Source organism: Physella acuta, unplaced genomic scaffold (assembly GCF_028476545.2).
Source record: "Physella acuta isolate Inbredline_101_S28 unplaced genomic scaffold, ASM2847654v3 ptg000792l, whole genome shotgun sequence".
Lineage (NCBI taxonomy): Eukaryota > Metazoa > Mollusca > Gastropoda > Physidae > Physella > Physella acuta.
Window position 1 is genome coordinate 140,001 of NW_026732310.1, and position 25,934 is coordinate 165,934.

The 25,934-nt window shown below is 35.0% G+C and overlaps 2 protein-coding genes across 12 annotated transcripts; both read left to right on the plus strand.

The window, feature by feature from the left end:
• Positions 1-2,876: 2,876 nt before the first annotated feature.
• LOC131950948 (ankyrin repeat domain-containing protein 50) lies at positions 2,877-25,010 on the plus strand. 11 transcript variants are annotated; one of them, XM_059313160.1, is made up of 5 exons: positions 2,877-2,981; positions 5,025-5,224; positions 18,363-20,983; positions 21,264-21,461; positions 23,033-25,010. In XM_059313160.1, the coding sequence occupies exons 3-5, from the start codon at positions 18,521-18,523 to the stop codon at positions 24,620-24,622; spliced, it is 4,251 nt and encodes a 1,416-aa protein (XP_059169143.1). In that variant the 5' UTR covers positions 2,877-2,981; positions 5,025-5,224; positions 18,363-18,520; the 3' UTR covers positions 24,623-25,010. The 11 variants fall into 11 exon arrangements, with proteins under 11 accessions (XP_059169143.1, XP_059169144.1, XP_059169146.1 ...); XM_059313161.1 differs by having other exon boundaries at positions 2,938-3,031; XM_059313163.1 differs by lacking the exon at positions 5,025-5,224 and having other exon boundaries at positions 2,947-3,031.
• LOC131950950 (uncharacterized) lies at positions 12,116-13,812 on the plus strand. The gene is made up of 6 exons (XM_059313172.1): positions 12,116-12,311; positions 12,460-12,565; positions 12,667-12,863; positions 12,971-13,224; positions 13,324-13,486; positions 13,659-13,812. Exons 1-6 carry the CDS (start codon positions 12,116-12,118, stop codon positions 13,808-13,810), a joined length of 1,068 nt encoding a protein of 355 aa, XP_059169155.1. The 3' UTR covers positions 13,811-13,812.
• Positions 25,011-25,934: the final 924 nt, after the last annotated feature.

Sequence of the window (25,934 nt, forward strand, 5' to 3'; positions counted from 1 at the left end):
TTTAATAGCATACTAATTTTATTCTTAGCATCAAGCTTTTACTTATTAGCTCTCAATTTTTACCCTCTTATAATGCAGCATTAGGTCTATAACTAATTTTTTTTTGTCAAACGAGTAACTCGAGATAGTAGCGAAACATTATTAAAATTCTATAGTGTGTGTAATGTGTAATAGAATCTCTAGATCTATATTTTTAACACAAACTAGACTAGATTACTTACCTTTTTCTAATCGCTAAACTCTGATGGTTTTAACCAGAGTTTCTTCCAGGCATCTCTCCGCCCCCCTCTCCCCCCCCCCCCCCCAAGAAAGTCTACCCCCCTCCCCCCGAACGAAATTTAATTTATATAGAAAATATATACTTTTAACAGTGTCCGTCCCCCGAAGAAAGTCTACCGCCCCCCCCCCCCCCCCCAAAAAAAAAATTTCAAGTGTCCCCCCCCGGAGGAAAAAGTCTGGAAGAAACACTGGTTTTAAGAGGTGTCCCAGGAATAGTACAAAACACTCATAAAAGTTCTTCTATCAGCTTTGTGACTGTGGTACAGTTTGTTTTGTTAGCATCTTGTGACTGTGTTACAGTTTGTTTTGTTAGCATCTTGTGACTGTGTTACAGTTTGTTTTGTTAGCATCTTGTGACTGTGTTACAGTTTGTTTTGTTAGCATCTTGTAACTGTGGTACAGTTTGTTTTGTTAGCATCGTGTGATAGTGGTACAGTTTGTTTTGTTAGCATCTTGTGACTGTGGTACAGTTTGTTTTGTTAGCATCTTGTGACTGTGGTACAGTTTGTTTTGTTAGCATCTTGTAACTGTGGTACAGTTTGTTTTGTTAGCATCTTGTAACTGTGGTACAGTTTGTTTTGTTAGCATCTTGTGACTGTGGTACAGTTTGTTTTGTTAGCATCTTGTAACTGTGGTACAGTTTGTTTTGTTAGCATCTTGTAACTGTGGTACAGTTTGTTAGCATCGTGTGATTGTGGTACAGTTTGTTTTGTTAGCATCTTGTGACTGTGGTACAGTTTGTTTTGTTAGCATCTTGTGACTGTGGTACAGTTTGTTTTGTTAGCATCTTGTGACTGTGGTACAGTTTGTTTTGTTAGCATCTTGTAACTGTGGTACAGTTTGTTTTGTTAGCATCTTGTAACTGTGGTACAGTTTGTTAGCATCGTGTGATTGTGGTACAGTTTGTTTTGTTAGCATCTTGTGACTGTGGTACAGTTTGTTTTGTTAGCATCTTGTGACTGTGGTACAGTTTGTTTTGTTAGCATCTTGTGACTGTGGTACAGTTTGTTTTGTTAGCATCTTGTGACTGTGTTACAGTTTGTTAGCATCGTGTGACTGTGGTACAGTTTATTAGCATCTTGTGACTGTGGTACAGTTTGTTTTGTTAGCATCTTGTGACTGTGGTACAGTTTGTTTTGTTAGCATCTTGTGACTGTGGTACAGTTTATTAGCATCCTGTGACTGTGGTACAGTTTGTTTTGTTAGCATCTTGTAACTGTGGTACAGTTTGTTAGCATCGTGTGACTGTGGTACAGTTTCTTTTGTTAACATCGTGTGACTGTGGTACAGTTTGTTTTGTTAGCATCCTGTGACTGTGGTACAGTTTGTTTTGTTAGCATATTGTAACTATAGTACAGTTTGTTGGCATCTTGTAACTGTGGTACAGTTTGTTTTGTTAGCTTCTTGTGACTGTGTTACAGTTTGTTTTGTTAGCTTCTTGTGACTGTGGTACAGTTTGTTTTGTTAGCATCTCGTGACTGTGTTACAGTTTGTTTTGTTAGCATCTTGTGACTGTGGTACAGTTTGTTTTGTTAGCATCTTGTGACTGTGGTACAGTTTGTTTTGTTAGCATCTTGTGACTGTGGTACAGTTTGTTTTGTTAGCATCTTGTGACTGTGGTACAGTTTATTAGCATCTTGTGACTGTGGTACAGTTTGTTTTGTTAGCATCTTGTGACTGTGGTACAGTTTGTTTTGTTAGCATCTTGTGACTGTGGTACAGTTTATTAGCATCTTGTGACTGTGGTACAGTTTGTTTTGTTAGCATCTTGTAACTGTGGTACAGTTTGTTAGCATCTTGTGACTGTGATACAGTTTATTAGCATCTTGTGACTGTGGTACAGTTTGTTTTGTTAGCATCTTGTAACTGTGGTACAGTTTGTTTTGTTAGCATCTTGTGACTGTGGTACAGTTTATTAGCATCTTGTGACTGTGGTACAGTTTGTTTTGTTAGCATCTTGTAACTGTGGTACATTTTGTTAGCATCTTGTGACTGTGATAAAGTTTATTAGCATCTTGTGACTGTGGTACAGTTTGTTTTGTTAGCATCTTGTGACTGTGGTACAGTTTGTTTTGTTAGCATCTTGTGACTGTGGTACAGTTTATTAGCATCTTGTGACTGTGGTACAGTTTGTTTTGTTAGCATCTTGTAACTGTGGTACATTTTGTTAGCATCTTGTGACTGTGATAAAGTTTATTAGCATCTTGTGACTGTGGTACAGTTTGTTTTGTTAGCATCTTGTGACTGTGGTACAGTTTGTTTTGTTAGCATCTTGTGACTGTGTTACAGTTTGTTTTGTTAGCATCTTGTGACTGTGTTACAGTTTGTTTTGTTAGCATCTTGTGACTGTGGTACAGTTTGTTTTGTTAGCATCTTGTGACTGTGGTACAGTTTGTTTTGTTAGCATCGTGTGACTGTGGCACAATTTGGTTAATGATTTGTAAAAAAAGACGCAAAAACATATAGGCTAACATGTATTCTGTAAAATTCAAAATGAACACCTAATCTTCGAGGAAATAACGACTCAGTTGGCTTAAAGCGTATATTTCTCTGCTCTAAGAATATTTTGTATATCCATTGATAAAACAGAAGCGAGGGAGACTGGTTCTAAAAAAATCAATATCCAAGGCGCGTGTAGTGTGTTCTATCGATCTCACTTCTCTCTCCCACGCTCCCAAATGTTACGACTTGGTGTGCTTGGTGTGAGTTACATCTCCTACTTTTTGATAAGAGTTAAAAACACCAAATCCAGGTATGTTCAAAAACAAGTTTGCTAGTAGAAAAATACATATAAGTAATTTTCAGATTTTTTTAAATCTTGGAGAAGACAAAAATATATGAATATAACTGAGAGTTCAAAAGAACAATGTATCGTGCTGCCTGGCATCAACCTTAGTTCTAAAATATCTTACTATGGTCAGGAGCTGAATAACTCTCAAAACAGCAAGGAACCATCGCCTGTCATGCTCTATTGGGGTACCCATTTCATTAACATAAATTAACATATGGGAGATAATGGCGCACACATTTCTATAGAATATTAGAAAATATGATTGTGTGCGTGATAGACTACACGTGTCCTGTATCGCCACAAAGCGGGTGGGATGGGTGTGCGCACGGTAACGAGTCACTCGAGAGAGTAGCGAAAAATTATTAAAATTCTAAAAAAAAACACTCTTTACAGTACAAATACTAAGCTTTTGGTACACTAAGGGGTCATCCACTTAGGGGTCATCCATAAATGACGTCACACTATTTTGTGACGACTTTTTACAACACCCCTCCCCTACGTCACAAAAATCCAGACCCCCTACCTTTAAAATGAAGTCAAACCTGAGCCCACCCCCCCCCCCTTCAAAATTGCAGTTGAATTTTTCTTAAAACATCAATGTTTTTCTCTAAAATATTGACTGAGCTCGGTCAGCATAAAGTATTTAAATCAATTTAAAACAGTTTTCTAGAACGCAAAAAAGGCTAAAATTCGTTATCTAAATTCGTTAGCGGTCGACCCCATGATATTACAATTGGACGTGGGTTCATGCGAAAGCATGATAGAAACAACATCTCAATATCAAAACAAAGAGCGAATTCTAGATGATTGTTCGATTTATACAATGGGAAAAAAACACTCTTTCATATTTCAATTTTTAAAAAAATCAGTTTTTACATTTTTAAATGAAGATAAATTAAAAAAAAAAACAACCACTAATTTTGCTTTAGTTTCTACAATGATGAAAAGCTCAATTTCGTAACTACTTAGTAATGTATTGTAAATTCAAGTGATTGGCATTGTTTAACGATTGCCCTCAAAAAATTAATAAACCTCGAGTCGACTTTCAGCCCCGAGTATGAAGCTCGCGGTTTTAAGGTTTGACGACCGATGATGCTAAACGGATATTAACCTTGTAGAATCTTCAATCAAGTCGTAAATAACATTTTAAAAATTTCAACTGCATTTTAATAAATGAGTTTTATATAAGGTTAGTTTAATTTGATTAGTGCAAGATATTAATGTAAATTTGAACGATACGAGACCACTTGAAGTAGGCTTATAGGCCCTACGTTGTTGTTAAGACGGTCAGCCATTTAATTTAGGAGATTCTATGGATTAAAAAAAATGATACACTCAGGGGCCGACTAAGCTTGAGCGGGGCCCCGGCGAAAACTTACACGAACACTACTTGGTGTTATAAATTCAAGTCATTAAAATTTTGCTTGCATATCAAAGTAAATTTTAGTTCGCTTCACATCTCGTATATCAAAAGTCTCGTATGTCGAGGTAGGCCTACTGCTGTATTTATTAAGAGAGAAAGAAGATTAAACAGTTATAAAACATTGATGGAACACAAAATACTTCAAAATTATTATAAATGTTTTAGCTTTTATTGATTGGTTTAAAATTAAAGACACTCAGTTTTAAAGACGTAGGTTATTTATAATTTATTTTTAAATTTGGGTTTTGCTCTTTACTCGATTCTGATTTACCCAATGAAGAATGGTCTGTGCCAGTTAACTGTTTTAATGTAAGTTTACTAGTCTAGAATTAGAATCTAAACCAATGTTTAGATGCTGGCTCAGATGCTGGCAAAGTTTTATGTAGGTATACTATACACTACTTTTAACAATAAGATATATTTAGGGTACATTTAGGCTTACTTGAATATGTTTCCAGTCATATGATAAATAGACTATAACAATATTTAAATATATTTTGTTAATAAGTAGCTCAATTGTTTATTCCACAGCTGGTGAAATATATGATAGTATTGATAGCCTATATAGAGATTTTAACACAGAAGGGAAAGAAAGACGGCCCCAAAGTTCCCAAAACTTATTTTTTAGCTTTGTTGCTCCACTATATCAGGCTTGAGGGATAAGACATGCAAAGGAATTACAGTTCAAGAAAATACTCCCCCCCCCCCCACACACACAGCAGTTCCGATAGGTTTGTATGGAAAGTAAAATGTCTTGCATCAAACAAAGCATCCATATATTTCAAAAGAAAAACTCACACATTATCTACTTATTTCTGAGTAATATGCCTAAATGAGATTGATTTTAGTTTGTCTTTTGTAAATGAATCTTAAATCTAAATTGTATCAAAGTCACCCTTTAAAGTAAGCAAATACGTTAGATAAAGATTAATTTACTATTTATAACTATGTTGTAGAGATCATAAAACCGCTATAATTGCTGGTGTGAAACCAATAAATTAAAATAAGAATAAATTATTCTTCAGCAGATTTCTTTTGACTGAATATTCTTAAGGTTGTAATGTTTTATGCTACTTAATTATCTTCCATCTTATGTACTGGTTATTAATGTTTTACAAGTTAATTGTTGTCACTTCTACCCTTTTAGTGTGAATATTTTCAATCAATTCATGCTAAGTTGTCAACACATTTTGTTGGCTTGTATTCATTGTGCTACTGATTTTTACTTTCTTATACAAAGAGTATGGAGGAAGTATTGTAACCGTGCACAAAAGCGTATATGAGATTTTGACAAAATTTATCTCGACTTATTACACCTCCCTGAGAAGAAAAAACTTTTTTCAATTGTGTCCGTATGTCAGTGTGTTTGTGAACAGGGTATCATGATTACTGTTTCCGTTATGTTGATGAAATTTCATATACAATTTAAGTACTTTATAAAATGTGTAGCTCTGTATCTAACGTTTGAGATATTTCGGGTTACTGGAGTTGGTACTTGTTTTACTTCAAGTTTTTTATAAAGCCAATAACTTAAATACCTTTTAAGTTAGGTGGACAGTTTTTTTTTACATATAAGTATTACATTGTATGCGCAGGTTTATGTTAACTTTTGGACTATTTTCGGGAACAGGAAGAGGTATTTTACTATATATTCGTGGGAAACTGTAATTTGAGTACTGTTTCATTTAGGAAGACGAAATGTCTTATAGGCCTGAGTATAAGATCTTATACTTTGATATTACTTCCGATTTTTTTAATGGCCTCCAATAAGAGGAAGCGGTCATTTACTGCATTTCTGGTTTCTGAAATACCGATAATTTGAGTAGAGTTTCAGTTAGGTAGGCAGAATTTTATACACAGGTATTAAATCTTATTCTCTTGATACTATCATATTTTAAGTGATTTCGGTTGAGTGAAAGTAGAACTTAAGCCGATTTCTCAATAAAGACAATCAATGTTTCCTTAATAACGATTCTCCGCTCTATTATACAACATGTATTTGCCTTCACCTGGTGAGTAATTCTGCGTGATTCTATGGTATTTTAAACAGTTAAGTATTAAAAAACAATAAAAGTATTTATATTACATGATTGTTTTAAAAGAATATAAAAGAAAGTTTAGGGGAAATCCTTCACGCTTTAATTTGGCTAGAATTGGACAAGTTTAACAAGATGGTTTTAATTTATTACTATAGACAGTTATAGGCAATTTTCTTTCCTAAATCATGCATTTTTAACAATAATTTTCTAAAATAATGTAAGCCTGTCTTTACACATGTAAATATTTCTTGGTACCATAAAAACAGAGCTTGTTGTTAAATGTATCTTCATTGTGGCATTTGAAATGTTAAAAACAAATTGGTTTTTTTTTTTACGAATTTTGACATTTTTCTCTTTTTTTGCTCTTCATAAAATTGGTGCTATAGACCTCAGAATCAAAAGTTCTATCAGGAGAAGCTCACTACAAATGTCAACAATCAATACTTATTTTAAGTTTGGACTACCTATTTATAGAGTATTAAATGAGATAGGAGTGATAGAGAGTAAAGCAATGTTATACATAACGAAATGTATTTTCTGTTCCCATTTGGCTGAATGTCTGCCATTAGAAAGTTTGGATAGACAGCTTAACCCATTGAAAACACTAGATAAGCCTCTAAAATTGTTTGTAAGTAGAATTAACTCACAGACAGTAGGCCCATATAATCAACTCAGACAAATATGTAGCTGATTCATGTTTTTATACTTTGAATACTTTTAGGACTATACACATTTCAAGATGCGCCTTCAGTAATTAGAGTTCGTAATTTGCCAGTTTGGTGTTACCATTCTCCCACTCACATACAAGCCAATTTCTTTAAAGGGAATTGCTGTTGCGTTTTGTCTTAAATCAGCTTTTATCAGGATGTTAAACCTACTCAAATAGGCTCTGCTATATCTGTGAAACGAACAGTTTGTCCCTTGGTGCCACCCTCTTCCCCCCTTTAGAATCTCTGTTGAATGATGCATTTTCTATAGCAATTTATTAATACACATTGATAACTAACAATTTTTTTCTTTGAAAATAAAGAATGTTTCATCTTGGTGTCACCCCACCCCCTAAACGGTGTCACACGGTGAGGTCCGCACCTCCCCCCTCCTTGTGTCTCCTCCCAAATCCTTGTACTTGTCTGTCTTCTGAAAGCAAAAATGCAAAAGCCTATTGATGGTACAGAAAACAAATTGTGTGTATAAAATTAATAAAAGGTTCCCATAGTTAAATTTACAAGGAGAAAAAAAAATTAGATAATCGGAAATGCGGGTGGGGGTGGGTGGGGGGTGACCTACAATTTAAAAACTAGGTCTAATACTAGTTTAAACACAGATGCATACTTTTAATTATGACTATTTATATATATATATATATATATATATATATATATATATATATATATATATATATATATATATATATATATATATATATATATATAGAGAGAGAGAGAGAGAGAGAGAGAGAGAGAGAGAGATAATATTAATAATATAATAATATATGCCAAAATATGTCTTAATAATTATGATTAAACAAAAATATTTCAAATCGTGCAGACCTATAAACCTATTCTATAGAGTATGCAATAACTATTTATTTTAAAAGCATATAGCCTTTTGATAAGGAGCATGCTATTTTTAGACTTTACAATGTAGATTCTATGATGTTACGTTGGCGGATAACGTGTCTATTTCTTTCTTTTTTTTATGTCAATGTCATGATTATCCTGTGCAAGGACTGTTTTTGTAGTTTGGTTCAGTAGACGTGTATTAGCTGATGAGAACTTTATTTATGTAAAGCAAAATTCGCTGATATAGCTAATAATTTTAATATGTTGCCCACGACTTATTTCTCTCTGTCTCCGTCTGAGATTTATCCTGGTAAATTATGGACTAGAATTCATACATTTTTGTCCTGGGGAAACGTAATTGTCTATACATGTGCTTCAGTGCAAAAGAGGAATAGATTCTACGTTGTGCTGTCTGAACATGCAGGGTTAAGGCTTAAAATGCCGTCAACATGTCTTCCAGTTCTACAGCTAATCGATATCGTGATGGCATTGCTAACTTTTGCCGCTATCGATTCGTGTTTAGAGCCACGTTTTTCGTCTGCTCACCCTCCTCTCCTTTGTGCTGTGCAGACGTGTTGTAACGACACGCGTGGAGGGTGAGGAATGCTTCGGTAAGATTCTCGTTAATTTATGGAGTCGGTGGGCTTATTTTGCACACTGAAAATCTGTATTGTTTTGAGATGACAGTAATATATTGAAGCTGTCGATGTAGCTGCTAGTGATGTGTTTTATCTGTTTCGTTCATTTGACCTAAATGGATATTCTGATTGTGTTTGGCTAAAAGTTTTTTTAAAAAAGCATGAATGTTGCTTCATGGTGTTCATTAATAAACAAATGTCGACCCCAGCTAACACAATTTATTAACCCAATGTCGTTCCAAGGTTGGCCCAATATCGCTATCTTGGCGATAAATTGGCCAAGGTCCCGCCATGCTTATGCCAGGATACGGCCAAGATTTGTACGTGCTTGCGTCCCTTTGTTTTGAATAGCTTCCCTTGATACCTTGGTATTTAACCGTTTTTACCCTGGCTTGCCAAGATTACAATGATTTATGTATTTACTGCAGCAATTTTATTTAAATAAGTTTGTTAAACTTAATATATGTTCCATGAAATACGTTTAAAAATCAAATATAATACTTCAGTTTAAAATTAGATTTAACTACAATCTATGTTGCGTGTTTTAAACATTTTGTTTAATATTTTTAAAATTGTGTGCGTGGCTACCCGTCCAGCGTCACGCTGGTCCATCGCATCTCGGCCTAAATTCTATGTCCACATTCCTTTCTATTGTTATCAAGCCAGCATCCCGCCGGTCTTTGCTTGCCATTCTTCGCTCGCCATTTCCCTCAACAACAGAGCCTTTGTTGTATCAAGCCAGCGGCACTAAGACCTCGTCTTTATCATCGCTTAATCTACCGACGTTTGGATTCTGTTAATAATCCTTTCAAGGACTTAAAACCACTTAATCAACAGGTAACATCGTCAATTTTTATTGATAACAGATTATCCGACAACAGGTGAGCTTGTCGCATCAACAGGTATTGCACCAATTATTGACTTATTTTTCAACAGTGAGGAGAATAATGTACATAAATTCATATTGCGGTGTAGAAAACACTTTCTGTCATTAAATAAGAGGAAGTCTATTTACATAGTTAGGCATTACAGTAACAGGCTAGGTGATTGTTTTAAATAATAAATATGTTTTCAACGAAAGAACCATCTAAATGTTCTATTTGGAGAGCTACCCGAAAAAGGGTTAGAATCTAGTAATGATTTAGCTGACTGTATAAGGGCAGTACATGACGTTTCTGTCAGAGGCAGGCACAGGAATTATGATTATGAGTATGATAGGCCTATTTATAAAAGTAGTAATCAGAAGCCTATTCTCAATGAGTTTGACAGTGTAAATTATTCATCAACACCAGTCACAGTAACTGGTCACCAAGCATGTTATTCAGAAGTTAGAAACGAAGCTCACCATCAACAGACTGGCGCTGAGCAACACATGTATGATAATACTAGCAATTATGATTATACAGATTTAAATGATATTCTGTCGGATGTAGATTGTGAGACAGATGCAGACTCATCGCCAGAAGACAACTATGAAAATAATTTACAAGAGGAAGTCAGAAAGTGGGCTATTGATTTTCAAATAAAAAATGATGCACTTAGTGCCTTACTGTGCTTATTGTGCACCTACCACCCTTCATTACCAAAGGATTCAAGAACTTTGCTGAAAACTCCTAGAAAAATAAATGTCAAAGCTATTACAGGTGGTGCATACTACCATTTTGGAATTGAAAATTGCTTAACAAAATCGAAACATTTATTTAAATTTCTACATTCTCATCCAAATGAGACTCCAGTTATCCATTTGCAAATTAATTTTGATGGTTTGCCTTTATTTAAATCCTCATGCAGTCAATTTTGGCCAATTCTTGGAAGAATTTGTAAACCATTTGAATCTGATCCATTCCTTATTGGTTTGTATTATGGAGATAGCAAACCAGTTAGCATTGAAGAATATTTAACGGATTTTGTGAATGAAATGCAAGTACTCGAGAAAGGTGCCACTTCACTCAGATTTGAAGACAACGAAGATTCTATTTTTCCTATTAAACTGTGTATATCTTGTTTTATATGTGATGCTCCAGCGCGGTCTTTTGTTAAGAAAACAAAAGGGCATTCAGGTTACTGGGGCTGTGATAAATGTTGTCAAAAAGGGGAGTGGGCTGAAAAAGTCATCTTTCCTGAAATAAATGCAACATTACGTTCAGATGAAGCTTTCGATTTAATTGAAGATGAAAATCATCAATTTCATGGATTATCTCCCTTGACTAGTTTGTCAGTTGGCATGGTCACTCAGTTTCCTTTAGATTACATGCATTTAGTGTGCTTAGGGGTTACAAGAAGAATTCTTTTACTCTGGCTTAAGAGTCCAGTTTCAAAAGGCCTTAGAATAGGAAATCAGGCTGTCCAGCAGATATCAAACCGTCTACTACTCTTCAAAGAATATATTCCACGTGAATTCTCTAGAAAATGCCGTTCTCTGCATGATATAGAAAGGTGGAAAGCTACAGAGTTTAGGCAGTTTTTGTTATACAGTGGTATAGTTGCATTGAAAGGAAATATAGACAAAGTACATTATAGTCACTACCTTTTATTCTTTGTTGGTATTTATTGCCTTGCTAGTCCTACTTTATGTTACAGTCATGTTGATTATGCACATGAACTGTTGTGTATGTTTGTAGAAGAAGCTAAAGAACTTTATGGTAAAGAATTTCTGGTTTATAATGTGCATGGGCTCACACATTTGGCAGCAGATGTTAAGAATTTTGGACCACTAGATTCTTTCAGTGCTTTTCCATTCGAAAATTTTTTGGGTATGTTGAAGAAACTTGTTCGCAAACCACAGACACCATTAGAACAAGTTGTCAAGAGGTTATCAGAAAGAGCAGTCTCAGATAAAGGATTATTTTCATCTCAAGATTTTGTAACTGACAAGCCTTATCCTTTTCCAAAAAAAAAACATTGTCTTGGGCCATTGCCAAATGGAGTTAGATGTGATCAATTTGCTCAAATTAATTTTAAAGGTATATTTTTTTCCATAGATAATGGAGACAACTGTGTTAAAATTGAAGACACTTTCTTTTTGCTTAGAAACATTCTCATTATGGATTTGTCTTCTGAACCAGTACTTGTTGTTGAGCGATTTCTAACATGTTATGATTTTTTTCAATATCCATTATTGTCCTCAAAATTGAGCATTTTTGAGGTGTCAAATCTTTCAGGTAAATTAGAGACATTCAATGTATCAAAAATTGAACAGAAATGTGTTCTCTTACCATACAAAAAGAGATATGTGCTGCTTCCTCTGAATCACAAAGAACAAAAATATTAGAATTTGTTTTATCTAATCCATTTAAGTCTTTAATTTTTATGTAAATACTGTGTATTCATATTTGTTGCAATTAGTATAGTTTATGTATTTAAGTCTGTATTAAAGTTAAAGAATGTACCACCTTCTGGAAACTGTTGAGGATAATGTAAGGATGGTGATGGTGGTGCCAGATGTGTGGCTGCTGGCTGGCAAAAATCAATGTTACTGGCCAAGCACACCAACTGCTGGAGATGCATGGGTGCGCAATGCAAAGGAGCCATGTGAGAGCTGGCAGATTTTTACATATGAGAAAATTCTGCACAGCAATGGTAAGAATTAATATATTTTTAAATTAACAACAATTACTTACATTAAAAATTTTAAATATTAAAAGTAACATATACTTATTATAATACAATTATATTATTGTTTTTTAATGTTTTATTATAACATTTAGACATTTTTATCACATTACAGTTTCCTATGAAAAAATAAAATCACTCGAGAGAAAGGCTCTAGATAAGAGTGATGTTGAGAGCTCAGGATCAGAGCCACATCGGCAGTCACGGCCAACAATTAGATGGTATATATTACAATCTCTAATTTAGATCTTGATCTAAATATATAGCCTCATTTAAGTTTGTTATGTTTGTATAAATAATGAAAATAAAAATGTTGCATTAGGAGTCCCAATGATGATTCTGAATCATCAGAATCATCACCTGCCAGGAAGAAGCAGTGCAGAGTCGGGGTGAGGCGGAGGTCAAGGTCACCTATACCTTCTATAAAATATTTGCCTCAACCACCTGAAGCTTCCAAAGCTGTTCCAAAACCACCTGCATCATATGCACAGTTTTCAGCGTCCCCTAGTTTTTCTGGCTGTAAGTGTATTGTATTTTTTAAAAATAAATCATTACTTTGTTAGCATTCTTGCTTTTGTTTGTAAAAATTTTTATTAAAGATTTGACATAAACTATTTATTTTCTAGTCACCCAGCAAAGTACAGATCAGCTGATGCCATTTTTTAAAAAGATTATGGAAAACAATGCAGAGCTGCTTGAAGAAATCCGGCGCCTGCATAGAAAAGTGGATAGGCTTGAGGCAAAATTAAATGGTATGGGAGAGGATATGCCAGAAACTATCCAGAGCTTGCCAGAAGGGTACACCTTTCCTTTAGAGACAGTGGAGCAAATGGTCAGCCTGGATAGTTGTCTGAATGACACTGCAGTACAGAAGAGGATGGTAAGCAATGTTATAACAAAATTACTGTTAAATTAGAAACTAGAGTGTATTATATTTCTTTCAATACTTTGTATTAACTGAATACTTTTTGTTCAACAGAGTCTTTACCTCAGCAACTATGGAGGTAAAAATGCTCGGCATGGTCTGTTCAGGGTTTTAAAAGAATTAATAAGTCCTCAGTTGTCGACTCTTTATTCATTTGAAGGCAAAAAAGGAAAACTGAAATTCAATGACCTCCGGAACCTCAAGATGACAATTTTTGGTAAAATGAAAATGGCTTCTTTGCTTCCAATAACTTAAAATTATGTAGGCCTATTTGTATATATCTAAAGCTGTCTGCTTATACAGAAAGACAAAGATGAGGTAAATGACAGATATATGGACAGAAGAATTGACAAGGCAAGATGCTGATAAGTTTTACTTTTTTTTTTCAGATTCTATACTAAGATCTTTTAAAAATTCTACTATAAAAGAACTGGAAAAGGGGACAAGTGAATGGCTTGCCATGTCTGGTGACCGTGCAGGGGGGAGAAAAAGAAGAGAGGGCCCCAACAAACAGCTACATAATCATAAAGAGGCTGAGTGATTATTTTAAGCATCAGCCCCCCCCCCCCCCCCCCCCAATCCCAAGTAAAACAAAATTGCTTACCTTCATTAATGGTATTTTTAAAAAATCATTTTTTTTAATAGAAGTACAAGTTTATTCAAAATAACATAAATGACTTAGTGATAGTGTTTACTACATTGTAAATCTGTGAAAATGCTGAATTTTTTTAACAAATACTATTACCCCTGTTATTTAAATGTATAAATTAAGTATTTTGTTTGAATGTTATTTTTACTTACCATAGTACATGACAGCTTCTGTATTCTTGTACAGTAAATTAAGTTTTTACATTAGTTTAATTTAAACTGTACTTAACAGCTGTTACATTATATGAACATTTTTGTATATTTGTTTTTAATTTGTTTGTATAAAATTAAAAGTCAACATGAAAGCTACTACACTACTATTTACATATTCATTTTCTATCAGTACTTTATAATATAGTTATAGTTTTCTTACATTTGAATGAATTGTATAATACATATTTTAATAGATGAACAGTTTTTTGTGAATGTATTGCTGCTTTATTACATTTTGATTAAAGTTTCTTTCACATTTTGAAATTAACTTTGTAAATATTATGACTGATATGAGAATGGAGCTTTTTGTATGTAAAAAATTAAATTTGAGCCTATTTTAGGCCAGGATATAATACAGGATGAGCCAAGGTATAGCCAAAATATAGCCATTATTGGGCCAAGATATAGCAAATATTGGGCCAAGATGTAGCCAGGATAAAATACACAATGAGCCAAGGTATAGCCAAGATATAGCCATTATTGGGCCAAGATATAGCCATTATTGGGCCAAGATATTGCCATTATTCTGCCAAGATGTAGCCAATATTGGGCCAAGATATAGCCAATATTGGGCCAAGATATAGCCAATATTTGGCCAAGATATTGCCAATATTGGGCCAAGATATAGCCAATATTTGGCCAAGATATTGCCAATTTTGGGCCAAGATATAGCCAATATTGGGCCAAGATATAGCCAATATTTGGCCAAGATATAGCCAATGTTGGGCCAATATGTAGCCGGGATATAGCCAATATTGGGCCAAGATATAGCCAATATTTGGCCAAGATCTAGCCAATGTTGGGCCAATATGTAGCCGGGATATAGCCAATATTGTGCCAACATTGCGCCAACATCATGCCGAGTTTCACTACCAATGTTTGGCCAAGGTTAAGCCAATGTTGCACCAAGATGTAGCCAATATTGGTAACCAATGTTTAGCCAATATTGGGCCAATATATGTGTGCTGACTGGGACGTAATAAGCGATTAGACTTAAAAATTGCGGATGCTTTTTTAAAATATATATTACTGAAGCAAGGTTGCATGTTATAGAATTCCTTTAATAAATATAGTTGAGCTGTTAGTCCGGCAGAAGTTGAGTTTTTCTTTAAAAAAAACTTTAGTTGTTGGCCTTGTAGGCCCTTAATGTTGTTAGCCTGTCGTCTCATTAGGACCAGAGTTTCTTCCAGGCATCTCTTCGGGGGGGGCGAAGCCCCCCCGAAAATTTTTTACCGCCCCCCCCCCCCCGAACGAAATGAAATTTATATAATTTATTTAGAAAATATATACTTTTAACAGTGTCCGCCCCCCCGAAGAAAGTTTACCGCCCCCCCGAAGATTTCAAGTGCCCCCCCGGAGAAAAAAGTCTGGAAGAAACACTGATTAGGACCGACAAGAGCCTTCATAACTTACACCCAACTGTAACCCATCTTTCTTGTGTCAATATGTTGCCTGCCTCTTTCTCTTTTGAAATAAAAGAATTAAATATGTGGCACGCAGAACACTACTTCATTACTAATATTTATATGCTTTTAATGCATAACACCCACATGTGTTTTGTATTTCTTTAATTTAAAAACAAACTATTAATAACGCGAAATAAATTGTGTTCTTCTGATAAAATTGTTATATAAGAGATTGAATATCCCTGGCCGAATTTGGAATCCCTACAAGATTTACGTAAGACACAGGCATGATGTAGTGGTGTAGGCATACATTTACAAATAAAAGATCTTTATAAACCATACCTATTAATTTTTCAGTTGACAGATCTAGTTTGCTTTAAAATCTCCCAACCCATATTATATAGCACAATAATTACAAAAAAAAAAAAAAAACAACAACAAAGACTAAGATTTTTTTTATAACAGGCATAGGGCATATTGCAATATAAAAAACCGCATATTACCCTACAATCTCATTAAATCTTATATCCCTAGTTGTAATGCTAGTGTCAATCAAGAATCATCCTTTTTTGACTTCACGCTTTTTTACGATTTTTATTTTACTGCCCCCACATCGTCACAAAAAGTCATACCTACCCCCCTCCCCCCAACCGAAAACACGTCAGACCTCAACCTACACCCCCCCCCCTTTCCCCGATGTTTTTTTTTTTTTTCTAAAATATTCATTGAGCTCGGTCAACGTAGTATTTTAATCAATGTCTATTTCACTTATTTAGATCTAGAAATCTAGGTACAGTTTTCTAAAACCCGAAATAACGGCAACAAATTGAGTTTCTAACGTTAGGCCTACTTAAGTACTTTATGATATCCTTTATCCATGATATCCTATGTCTAATAGACCTAATCTAGATCTAGTAATATTATTACTAATAAATACAATGGTGTACATAGATCTATATATTATTATAGATATCTAGCAAGATCTATACTACACATAATTAACAGTTTGCTCATAATTATATTGACATGAAGCACACCGGGTTGTGGCTCTTGTTCCAGTTTCTCCCCATCTTTATTGTGTGTAGTGTGTGTGTAGGCTCGGGCTTAGCGGTAGCCTACAATGTGAAAAAAAAAAAGAAAGAAGCAGAGTCTGGTGCAGGCCAAGCATGCAATATTGGTGTCTAATCTGACTCAGTGACTGTTCGACAATATTGAAATTAAAGATCGACTCGACTCGAGTCTACCTAGATTAGATCAAGGCCTACATAGTACATTTAACATTACACAAAATCAACCGTTTTACACCGGGTTAGGCTACACTACACTTACACTACACTGGCTTTTGTTCCAGTTTCTTCCCATTTGTGTAGTGTAGACTGCAGTGTATTAATTGCCACTTATTGTTTGTACTGTAGAATCTAATTCTAAATTTTAGTTAGTTAGATCTACCTAGATCTAGACTTATAGATCTTAGTTAGTAGTTAGTCTTAGTAGTACTGTGCTCTTAATATTATTATAGATTATAGATTATAGAGTAATATAGTCTAGAGTCTAGAGTGACTAATTACCAATCTAGTCACTTTATATTAAGAGCACAGTTGTCTAGATCTACTCCTAGGCTACCCGGTAAATTTGTAGATTCTAATCTACTAAATCTAGATATAGATCTAGATTTTAGAGAGATCTAGATCTAGAAAAAATAGAATCTAGATCTAGATTCTAGAAAAAATAGAATCTAGATTCTAGAATGTATCGAATATTGAATATAGTATATAGATCTTCTAGATCTATAAGGCGTATAAGGATCTAGATCTAGAATCTAGATCTAGATCTAGAGTTGAGTGAATAAGAATAAGATAATCTAGAGTTTTGGATTGTTACAAATTAATATCTAGATCTAGATTCTAGATCTAGGCCTACTGTAATGCAATGTTCAATGTAGCCTAATCTAGTCTATAGATTGTAGATTTTTTTATAAATTCTAATAGTTCATAGTTCATAATCTGCAGGAGATTTACAGTCCATTCACTACAGTATTACTAATATTGTAGTGCTGATTGATTCTAGATCTAGATATTCTAATATTACATTATTTTATAGTTATAGTAGTAGGGCCTAGACTAGTACTAGTAGGCCTAATAATACTAGATCTAGTAATATGAATGCCTTCAATGACAAAAAACTCGGATCCTGGGCTTAAGTCTTAAGACTGCTCCAAGCCCAGAGGCGTAGCGACCCTTTTCAATTTGGGCGCCCCCTTGGGAACAAACTTTCAATTTGCACTCCCCCTCCCTCAAACTTTCAATTTGCATTTGCACCCTCCCCCCTCAAACTTTTAATTTGCACCCCTTCCCATATATTTTTTATATTTATAATGCAAAACTGCAGCTAAAATGAGATTTTAATTTGTTTTTACCTCCCCGCCTCCCTTGCGACGCCTCTGCCTAAGTCCTGATGGGTACCTAAATAAATATAAGCTCAATCACTTTAAGAAAACAAAGATGGCTTGGCATAATGCTGACCACACTATCCCCTGTCTCTGCAGAGGTCATTGAAACGATGAACTCTACTTCAACTGCCCCATGTGTCTTAGTTTTGGGCATCAACAGGAAAAGATGATGAGTAATAGGCATATAACTTTAAAATATCATAGTTTTTTTATTTTTAGTTACCAAATATACAATAATCAAGTCCAACAATAACATTACAGTAGTTTTTATACTTATATATTTTTAACACCACATACAATTTTAAAAATACTAAATGAACCATTCAAGACAAAATATCTTCAAGTACAACTTAAAATTTTGTTTACTTTCTTTCTAGAAATGGCCAACTATGATGAAACAAGAAATGAGCTCCTAGACTCAACAATAAAAATTCAAGCTATTGGATGTTTTGTTACTATAATCAACAATTCATCAGTTACTGAAAAATATTTCACTTGCAATGGTAGAAAGTTGAAATAAAAAACAAAAAAAAAAATGACAGACTCATTATTAAAAGGAAAACGATTTTATTGTCGTGAATGGGCTTTTATGAAATTGCTTCATTGTCTAGAAACTAGATCAACCTCTAAAACATGTGGGACTCTGGTGATGGGTGGACCAGGAAGTGGGAAAACTGCTTTAGGTTGTGAGATGGTTTGGCCTACATCTCAAGGAAAGCAAACTGCTCTCAAGTCACGAATTCTGGCATATCATTTCTGTCAGGCACATGATTCATCTTCTCTGTCAGTTGTCACTTTTATAAAAAGTTTAGTTTCTCAAGTTTCTCTTTCAGGACTTGTTAGAGATTTTAAATCTCAGGTTTCTTCCCCTGCCATCCAACATGTTCTTGATCCTATAGAGTGTGAAGCTAATGCTGATGAAACTTTTAAAGTGGCATTCCTTGAACCACTTCATGCTTCAGAACCTCCTGAGCAACCTTTAATGATCTGGGTTGATTCCATAGACGAATCATATCTTCAGCCTGTCAATGAAAGGGTAACGTGTAGTCAAACTATAGCTGAGCTTTTGGCCAACCACAATGCTAATTTTCCTCCATGGTTATTGCTAGTTTGCTCAGCAAGAAAACAAAGTAAAGTTGTCACCCGCATGTTTACTGGATTTAGAAAGCTTAGTTTAGATGATTTACGCAAGTCACACGTGGTGAGAGATGTCCAGCAATATATACTGTGTAGATTGGATGAGGAAGATGGCTTGAGACAACATTTAAGTAGAGACACTGCAGAAATGCTTAATCAACTCCATATTAAAAGCAATGGCTGTTTTCTGTATCTGGAAAAAGTGTTGGATGGAGTTGCTGAGTCATTTATTATGCTCAGGGAAGTGAAAGAAATACCAGGAACTTTAAATGGTCTTTATTTATGGCTGTGTCAGAGATTATTTATAAAGAAGCATGTAGTGAAAATTCAACCTATTTTAAATGTGCTTCTTGCTTCTTCTACCCCAGTGAGTACTGATGAACTTTTTGAATGTATGCTTGTAAAAGAAACAGATATCAAAAGAGAAGACTTTGAACAAAGACTAAAACTTCTGAGTCGGATTTTATTCAATGGACCAAGAGGTGAACATATTTTGTTTCATCATAGCTTTGCTGAATGGTTGCTTGATGTCAAACATTGTACCCAAAAGTATCTTTGTAATGCTGGTGAGGGCCATGCTATGATAGCATTACGCCTCTTGCAACATGCAGAAGAACTAACTACCTCTGGCATTCAAGACTTAGCACTACACCTGGTTAGGGCCAATTTTTCAGAGTCAATACATTTTGAACATTTGACACAAATGCTGTTGCTTTCAGGGGCTAAAATTGAGAAAAGTCTGTATGATGGGTTGCCAAAAGATGCAAAAGTTTTAAAACTCCTGACTGATGCTGGAGCAAGAGTGGACTTAATGAGTGCAAGTATGTGTAGTACTGATTCATTAAGTATGCAGAAAGCAAGTTGTGAAGTTGTCTGCAGCTATATGAGTCTAGATGAGTCAGATGCCAATGGTCGGACTCAGCTTCATACTGCAGCTCATAGGGGTGATATTCAGAAAGTCAGTTGTTTAGTTGCAAGAGGGGCTGCACTTGAAATACAAGATCGTTCCGGACAAACTGCACTGACCTTGGCTGCACGTCAAGGTCATTCAAGTATCATTACAGTCTTACTGAATGCAGGAGCAAATGTAGACCATTCTGATCATGAGGGTTGGACAGCATTACGTTCAGCAGCATGGGCAGGTCACACCAAGGTAGTATCACTTCTATTAGATAAAGGTGCCCAAGTTGATCATGCTGACTCAGAGCAAAGGACAGCATTAAGAGCAGCTTGTTGGGGAGGTCATGAAGATATAGTCAGGCTACTTTTAGAGCATCAAGCAGACGTCAACAAAACAGATCATGAAGGAAGGACAGCTTTAATAGCTGCAGCTTACATGGGACATGTTGAGATTGTTGAACAGCTCCTTGACCATGGCGCCAACATAAATCAAGAGGACATAGATGGACGCACTGCCCTCAGTGTTGCATGCTTATGTATTCCAGCTAGTGAAGGTCATGAAAAGGTGGTAAGTCTCCTGCTTGAACGCTCTGCAGAGGTCGACCATACAGATAAGGATGGAAGCACACCACTCTTAGTTGCTGCTTATGAAGGTCACTCTGGAGTTTGTGAAATGCTTTTGGAGTGGGATGCTGATGCTGATCACGTAGATAATAAAAATAGGACTCCACTTTGGGCAGCTACTTCCATGGGTCATGAACAAGTTGTAAGGCAACTTTTATTTTGGGGTGCAGCAGTTGACCACATTGACTTTGAAGGAAGAACTGTTTTGAGTGTTGCAGCTGCTCAGGGATCAGAGTCTGTAGTCAGGCAATTATTGGACAGAGGTTTAGATGAGATGCATAGAGATAACTCTGGATGGACACCACTACATCTAGCAGCTTATGAAGGACATTTGCATGTGAGTCAGAATATTTTTGTATTTCATAATAGTTAGTATCATACTATTGACATCAAGAAACATATGTTCAGTAATTTATTCGTTTGATTTTGTGGTCATAGAAGTGTTTTACCAACATTGGGTAGCCTAGGTAACTATTACACAGTATGAGAACACATATTTGTAACAATGTTCATTGATTTTGTTCAAAATTACTAAAAACAGTAATGACCAAAAAGATTTAGCACTTTGATTATTATTCAATTAGCTTTTAAAAGCTGTGGTTATTTTTATTTTATAGGTTTGCCACATGCTTTTAGAGCAAGGAGCCAAACCAAATGAAGTTGATAATGATGGCAGGATTGCACTTATACAAGCGGCACAGGAAGGTCATTTGGAGGTTGTGAAAAAACTTGTGGAATATGGTTCTAATGTAAATCATAGGTCCCATGAAGGAAAGACTGCCTTGCGTGTGGCTGCTGTTGAAGGACATATACAGGTGGGCTATTACATTTGGGTTTAACTGCATTAAACTAAGAATAGTAAGATAATTCCATGTTTGTTACTATATAACCCTTACACTGCAATTGATGTCTGGTTATAAACATTGAACACCACAATCAGATGATAAAATTTCCAGTTACAACCGCATCTGTATTGAGCTCTGTTGTATGTTGTTGCTTCTTCACATAGATACGAAGAAAGCGTTAACACTTTTCTTTACATACTATATTGGAACTAAACATAATTTTGATTACAAGAAACATGCATTTATTTTTCTTTAATACATACATCAGTTTGACTGAGTTCTTTAGTGAATACAGATAATAACCAATCCAATTATTTTATTCTTGTAAATCAGAAATTAGGTACATCATTCATGTTGGTGCTAGTGTAATTGATTTAGGCAGCTGAAAAATGTCACTGCGCCTTTCATCAAATAACAAAAAAATGTCAGTTTCCCTATCCGTTCATGTCATATAAAATATAATTTATTTTACCAAATTTTACACAGTTATTAGTATAGCTATAACCCTGCATTGAAATATCCTTGATGAAACAAATTGTTTCAATACATCACTCATTTTTTCTATAATTAGGGCAAGTTCTAATTAATATGTTCTTCCCCTAATTTGAAAAACAAAAGATTTTTTTTTCTCTCATTTATAGTAGAACTAGCCATCGGTACCCATTACACATGAATTATAGGCCTATATAATTTTATGTAATACTTGTTTGAGAAAAATATTTTATAAAATAGTTGTTGGTCAAAATGCAATGTGCTTTACTACACATTGAACAATATTAGCAAAGAAAAACTAAATAGCTAAAAATCTGACACATTTAAAATAACGTAGGCTACTAATACCTATCAGTAAAAACCAAATTATTATTATTAGTTAACACCATATTAAATGCACACACTGATTAAGAGACTTAATGATTCCATTAAAAACCTGGCTGTTCAATGGTAATTTGTATTACTTTTTGGCAAAAATGTTTTTATACATTTCATAGCGTACATCTTGATATTAGAAGCTCTATAGATCTAGATCAAATTTGAATGAAATAGTTCATTTCTTCGTATTCTAAAATTGGAAGATGATGCCATTAGTTTTGTGTACTTTCCATAGTCTAAAAATGTGACATGTGACTTCATTGTTTTTTGCGTTCTTGTCACAACAATAAACACTTTTCCTGTTGCATAGTTAAAAATGTGTTCCTACCTTCGAATATGCCTTGATTTTTATTTTCCGTCTTTAAATAAAATTTAGTTTATACATTTAAGAGATCCAACATATTATTTTCAACAGAAGTCAGTATCTATAAGTTCTCCATATATTGCTGAGCATACTGATTACATAGCTTCAAAATTGTTGTGGACAGAGAGAGAGATAGAGAGAGAGAGAGAGAAGTGCGCACATGGGCTTTAATATATTAGGATATCTAAGTCACAATCACAAACTGCAGTTAGTACAATAGTTTTGTGTATAAAATACTTTACCATGGTTTGTTTTGATTTCAAAACTTATTATTTTATTAATGAATAAAATTGTTTTTCCATCACAGGTTATTGAGTATCTCCTCCTAGTTGGCGCTGACATAAATTATAAAGATGCTGATGGTAGGACCACCCTGTATGTGATCGCATTAGATGGGAACCTTGAGATGACTCAGACTCTCCTGGCTAATGATGCAGATATTGAGGCTGTTGATAATGAAGGCAGAACTGCTCTACATGTGGCTGCATGGCAAGGAAATGTAGAAGTTGTTAGAGCTTTGGTCCAGCGAGGGGCAAGAGTAAACTCAGTGGACAATGATCGACGCACTGCTGTGCAATCTGCATCCTGGCAAGGTCATGAGCAAGTTGTCAAATTGTTGCTTGAAGCAGGAGCTCGAGTGGATCACACATGCAATCAAGGTGCGACAGCATTATGCATTGCTGCCCAGGAAGGGCATGAAGATGTAGTCAGAACATTGTTGAGTTTTCAAGCAAATCCCAACCATGCTGACCAGTTTGGGAGGACTCCTTATAGGGTAGCTTTAAAGAGCAATCATAATGTTGTTTGTAAAATATTGGAAGATTTTGGTGCCATTGTACCTGGAGGAGCTAAAAGTAGAAGTAACTCCTCAGCATCAAGTGGAGAGATAAAGCTGAACACTCCAATCTCAGCAACACAGGGGGCGATAACAGGATCAGCTCGAAGCTCCAGTACCCAAGGCATGGACATGACAACTGTAATCATGCCACCCTCTTCCAGCTCACCCCAGTCTTCAGATCACCTCAAATCTTATAACTCTAATCATTCCTCCTCCAAATCCTCTAGTATTAAGACATCTTCCACTAATCAAAGCAGTCAGAGCAGTTTTGCTAACATGTCTAGATTAGACAGAGAATGTTTAACCTTTACTCAACAGTTACAGCAATGCTCCATGGGTAAAAATAGGTCACGACCTATTAGCCGAGTTCTTTCACCAGTGAGTGAACCCCAGAGTCCCATCCACTCACCTTGTCATACACCAGTTCTACACAGTCAAGCAGCTCATGAGAGACTACAGCAAAGAAACATGAATATTCTCTCACCTTCTCCAGTCAAACAGGGCTCATGTAAGCCAGAGAGAATATCAGCAACAATAAATATCATAACAAACCCTCATGCTGAAATGATGAGTTCTGTTGAAGAGCCCATCTGGCAGAGAAATCCTTCCCATCCAATTAACTTTGCTTCAGCTACTAACAGCAGCAGTAGTAGCAGCAGTGGGTCCCAGCAGCACCACCACACTGTTTACCCATCCCCCACCTCAGATGCTTCCTCTAAACTCAGTGTAGGAGTTCCTGTTGGTAACAACAGCCCAGACATGAGAAGGAAAAGAAATGGTATTGTTACTAATCCAAAGCTTCTCAAGTCTGGAATATCAAAAAATACACCTTTCTATAATCATTTATCCTGTGATTCTGCTGCTGAAAAATGTAAGTATACCATACCAACATCTAATGACTTAAATAATATCTTACTTGCTAGTAGCAATGGTGCCCCTGCATCTATGAGTGTGGTGTCTCATACCTGTGATAAAGTGACACCTATCAAGCAGAACAGTGAAACAAAACCTGTCAGACCTAATGGACTACCTATTAAAATAGTTAATTCTACACAGTAACTCAATTACTTAAGCTGAAAATTGTGTGTCAACATGACAAATTTGGGTGAGTCAAAAGCCATCACTGTTTAATTACTTCATTACAAAACATTATCTGTAATGCCAGTTATGATTCTACATTTATGACGCATTCATAAGTTCACTAATATTGATGTAACTACCCTAAATTTGGCTTGTAAGTGTGATATTTAATGGTAAGATAAACCACTTGCCTACTGTTGTGCACATCAACTCCAGAAAAAGGTTAATGTAACTTTTTGAATATTAAAAGAGTTTAACTTCAATTGAGTGAAACAATTTTGACCAGCATTTGAGCTTCCTGCATCAATCAAAGGCCTAAATAAATGAAAACTGGTGTTCACAGAGGGATTAGAACTCCCCAAATGGACCCCCCCCCCCCCCCCCCCCCCCCCCCCCCCCACAAATTGTCTCAGATTAAGTTGCTCCACATTTTGCAGTAACAAAAGTTAATAAAACCACAAGTTGTGTGTGTACATAAATAATTAAATATATAGAAAAGTTGAATTCCTTCCCCAACTCTAAAATGCAGCCTGGATGTGAATTGAATGTTTTAATGTTAGAGATAACTTTAGTAGGCCTTTACATTTGCAATATTATTGAAATTGTATTATGAAACAGCATTAAATTGGTTTGGTAACCATATAAGTTGATAAGATCTGACTACCAACAAAAATTAAATATGCATATCTCATTATCTGTCTGCTTTTCATTCAATAATTGACTTTCAATTAGGAAATAGATATTTCCATTTCATGATAATTTTATGTTTGGAATCAGAACATGTATGTTCCTGAGCTTATAAGTTAAGTGAAAACATGTAAACTGTATAAAAAAACAACCAATTATTAGAGAGCTACTTTGATTTTTCAAGTTTTCCTTTATCACAAAAAATCTGTTCAAATTTCCATCGAGCACACCCTTAACTATTGTTGTACTTTAATAAAGGTGTTTCTACTTTTAAAATAATTTGATTCTTCATAGAATAACATCCAGTGATATTTCTAATTATTTTATCTGATTTATAACTTAACACTTAAAAATTAAATGTGTCCATAGCTGCAAAATATTATTTTTTTTTTTAGTTCTGAGTGAAATATTATACAATATACTTGTAATTATTTCAGCAGTCATCTTTTAAGTTTTTAGCTTTGAAATTCCCTGAGATGTTGACCAAAACTATTTATTTCATGTGCTAATAATGTGATTGTGTATATGTATAGAAATGGCATAGTTTATTCTGTAAATCAGTTTTATTTATGTCATGATTTAAATTAGCATTTGACTTTGCCAG

Excerpts from the sequence above, each read along its gene's own strand:
- LOC131950950 (XM_059313172.1), top strand. The coding sequence starts at position 12,116 with ATGTACCACCTTCTGGAAACTGTTGAGGATAATGTAAGGATGGTGATG. Across the intron at positions 12,312-12,459 it reads GAAAATTCTGCACAGCAATG|TTTCCTATGAAAAAATAAAA; the intron begins GTAAGAATTAAT and ends ATCACATTACAG. Across the intron at positions 12,566-12,666 it reads TCACGGCCAACAATTAGATG|GAGTCCCAATGATGATTCTG; the intron begins GTATATATTACA and ends ATGTTGCATTAG.
- LOC131950948 (XM_059313160.1), top strand. The coding sequence starts at position 18,521 with ATGACAGACTCATTATTAAAAGGAAAACGATTTTATTGTCGTGAATGG. Across the intron at positions 20,984-21,263 it reads CTTATGAAGGACATTTGCAT|GTTTGCCACATGCTTTTAGA; the intron begins GTGAGTCAGAAT and ends TTTATTTTATAG. Across the intron at positions 21,462-23,032 it reads CTGTTGAAGGACATATACAG|GTTATTGAGTATCTCCTCCT; the intron begins GTGGGCTATTAC and ends TTTCCATCACAG.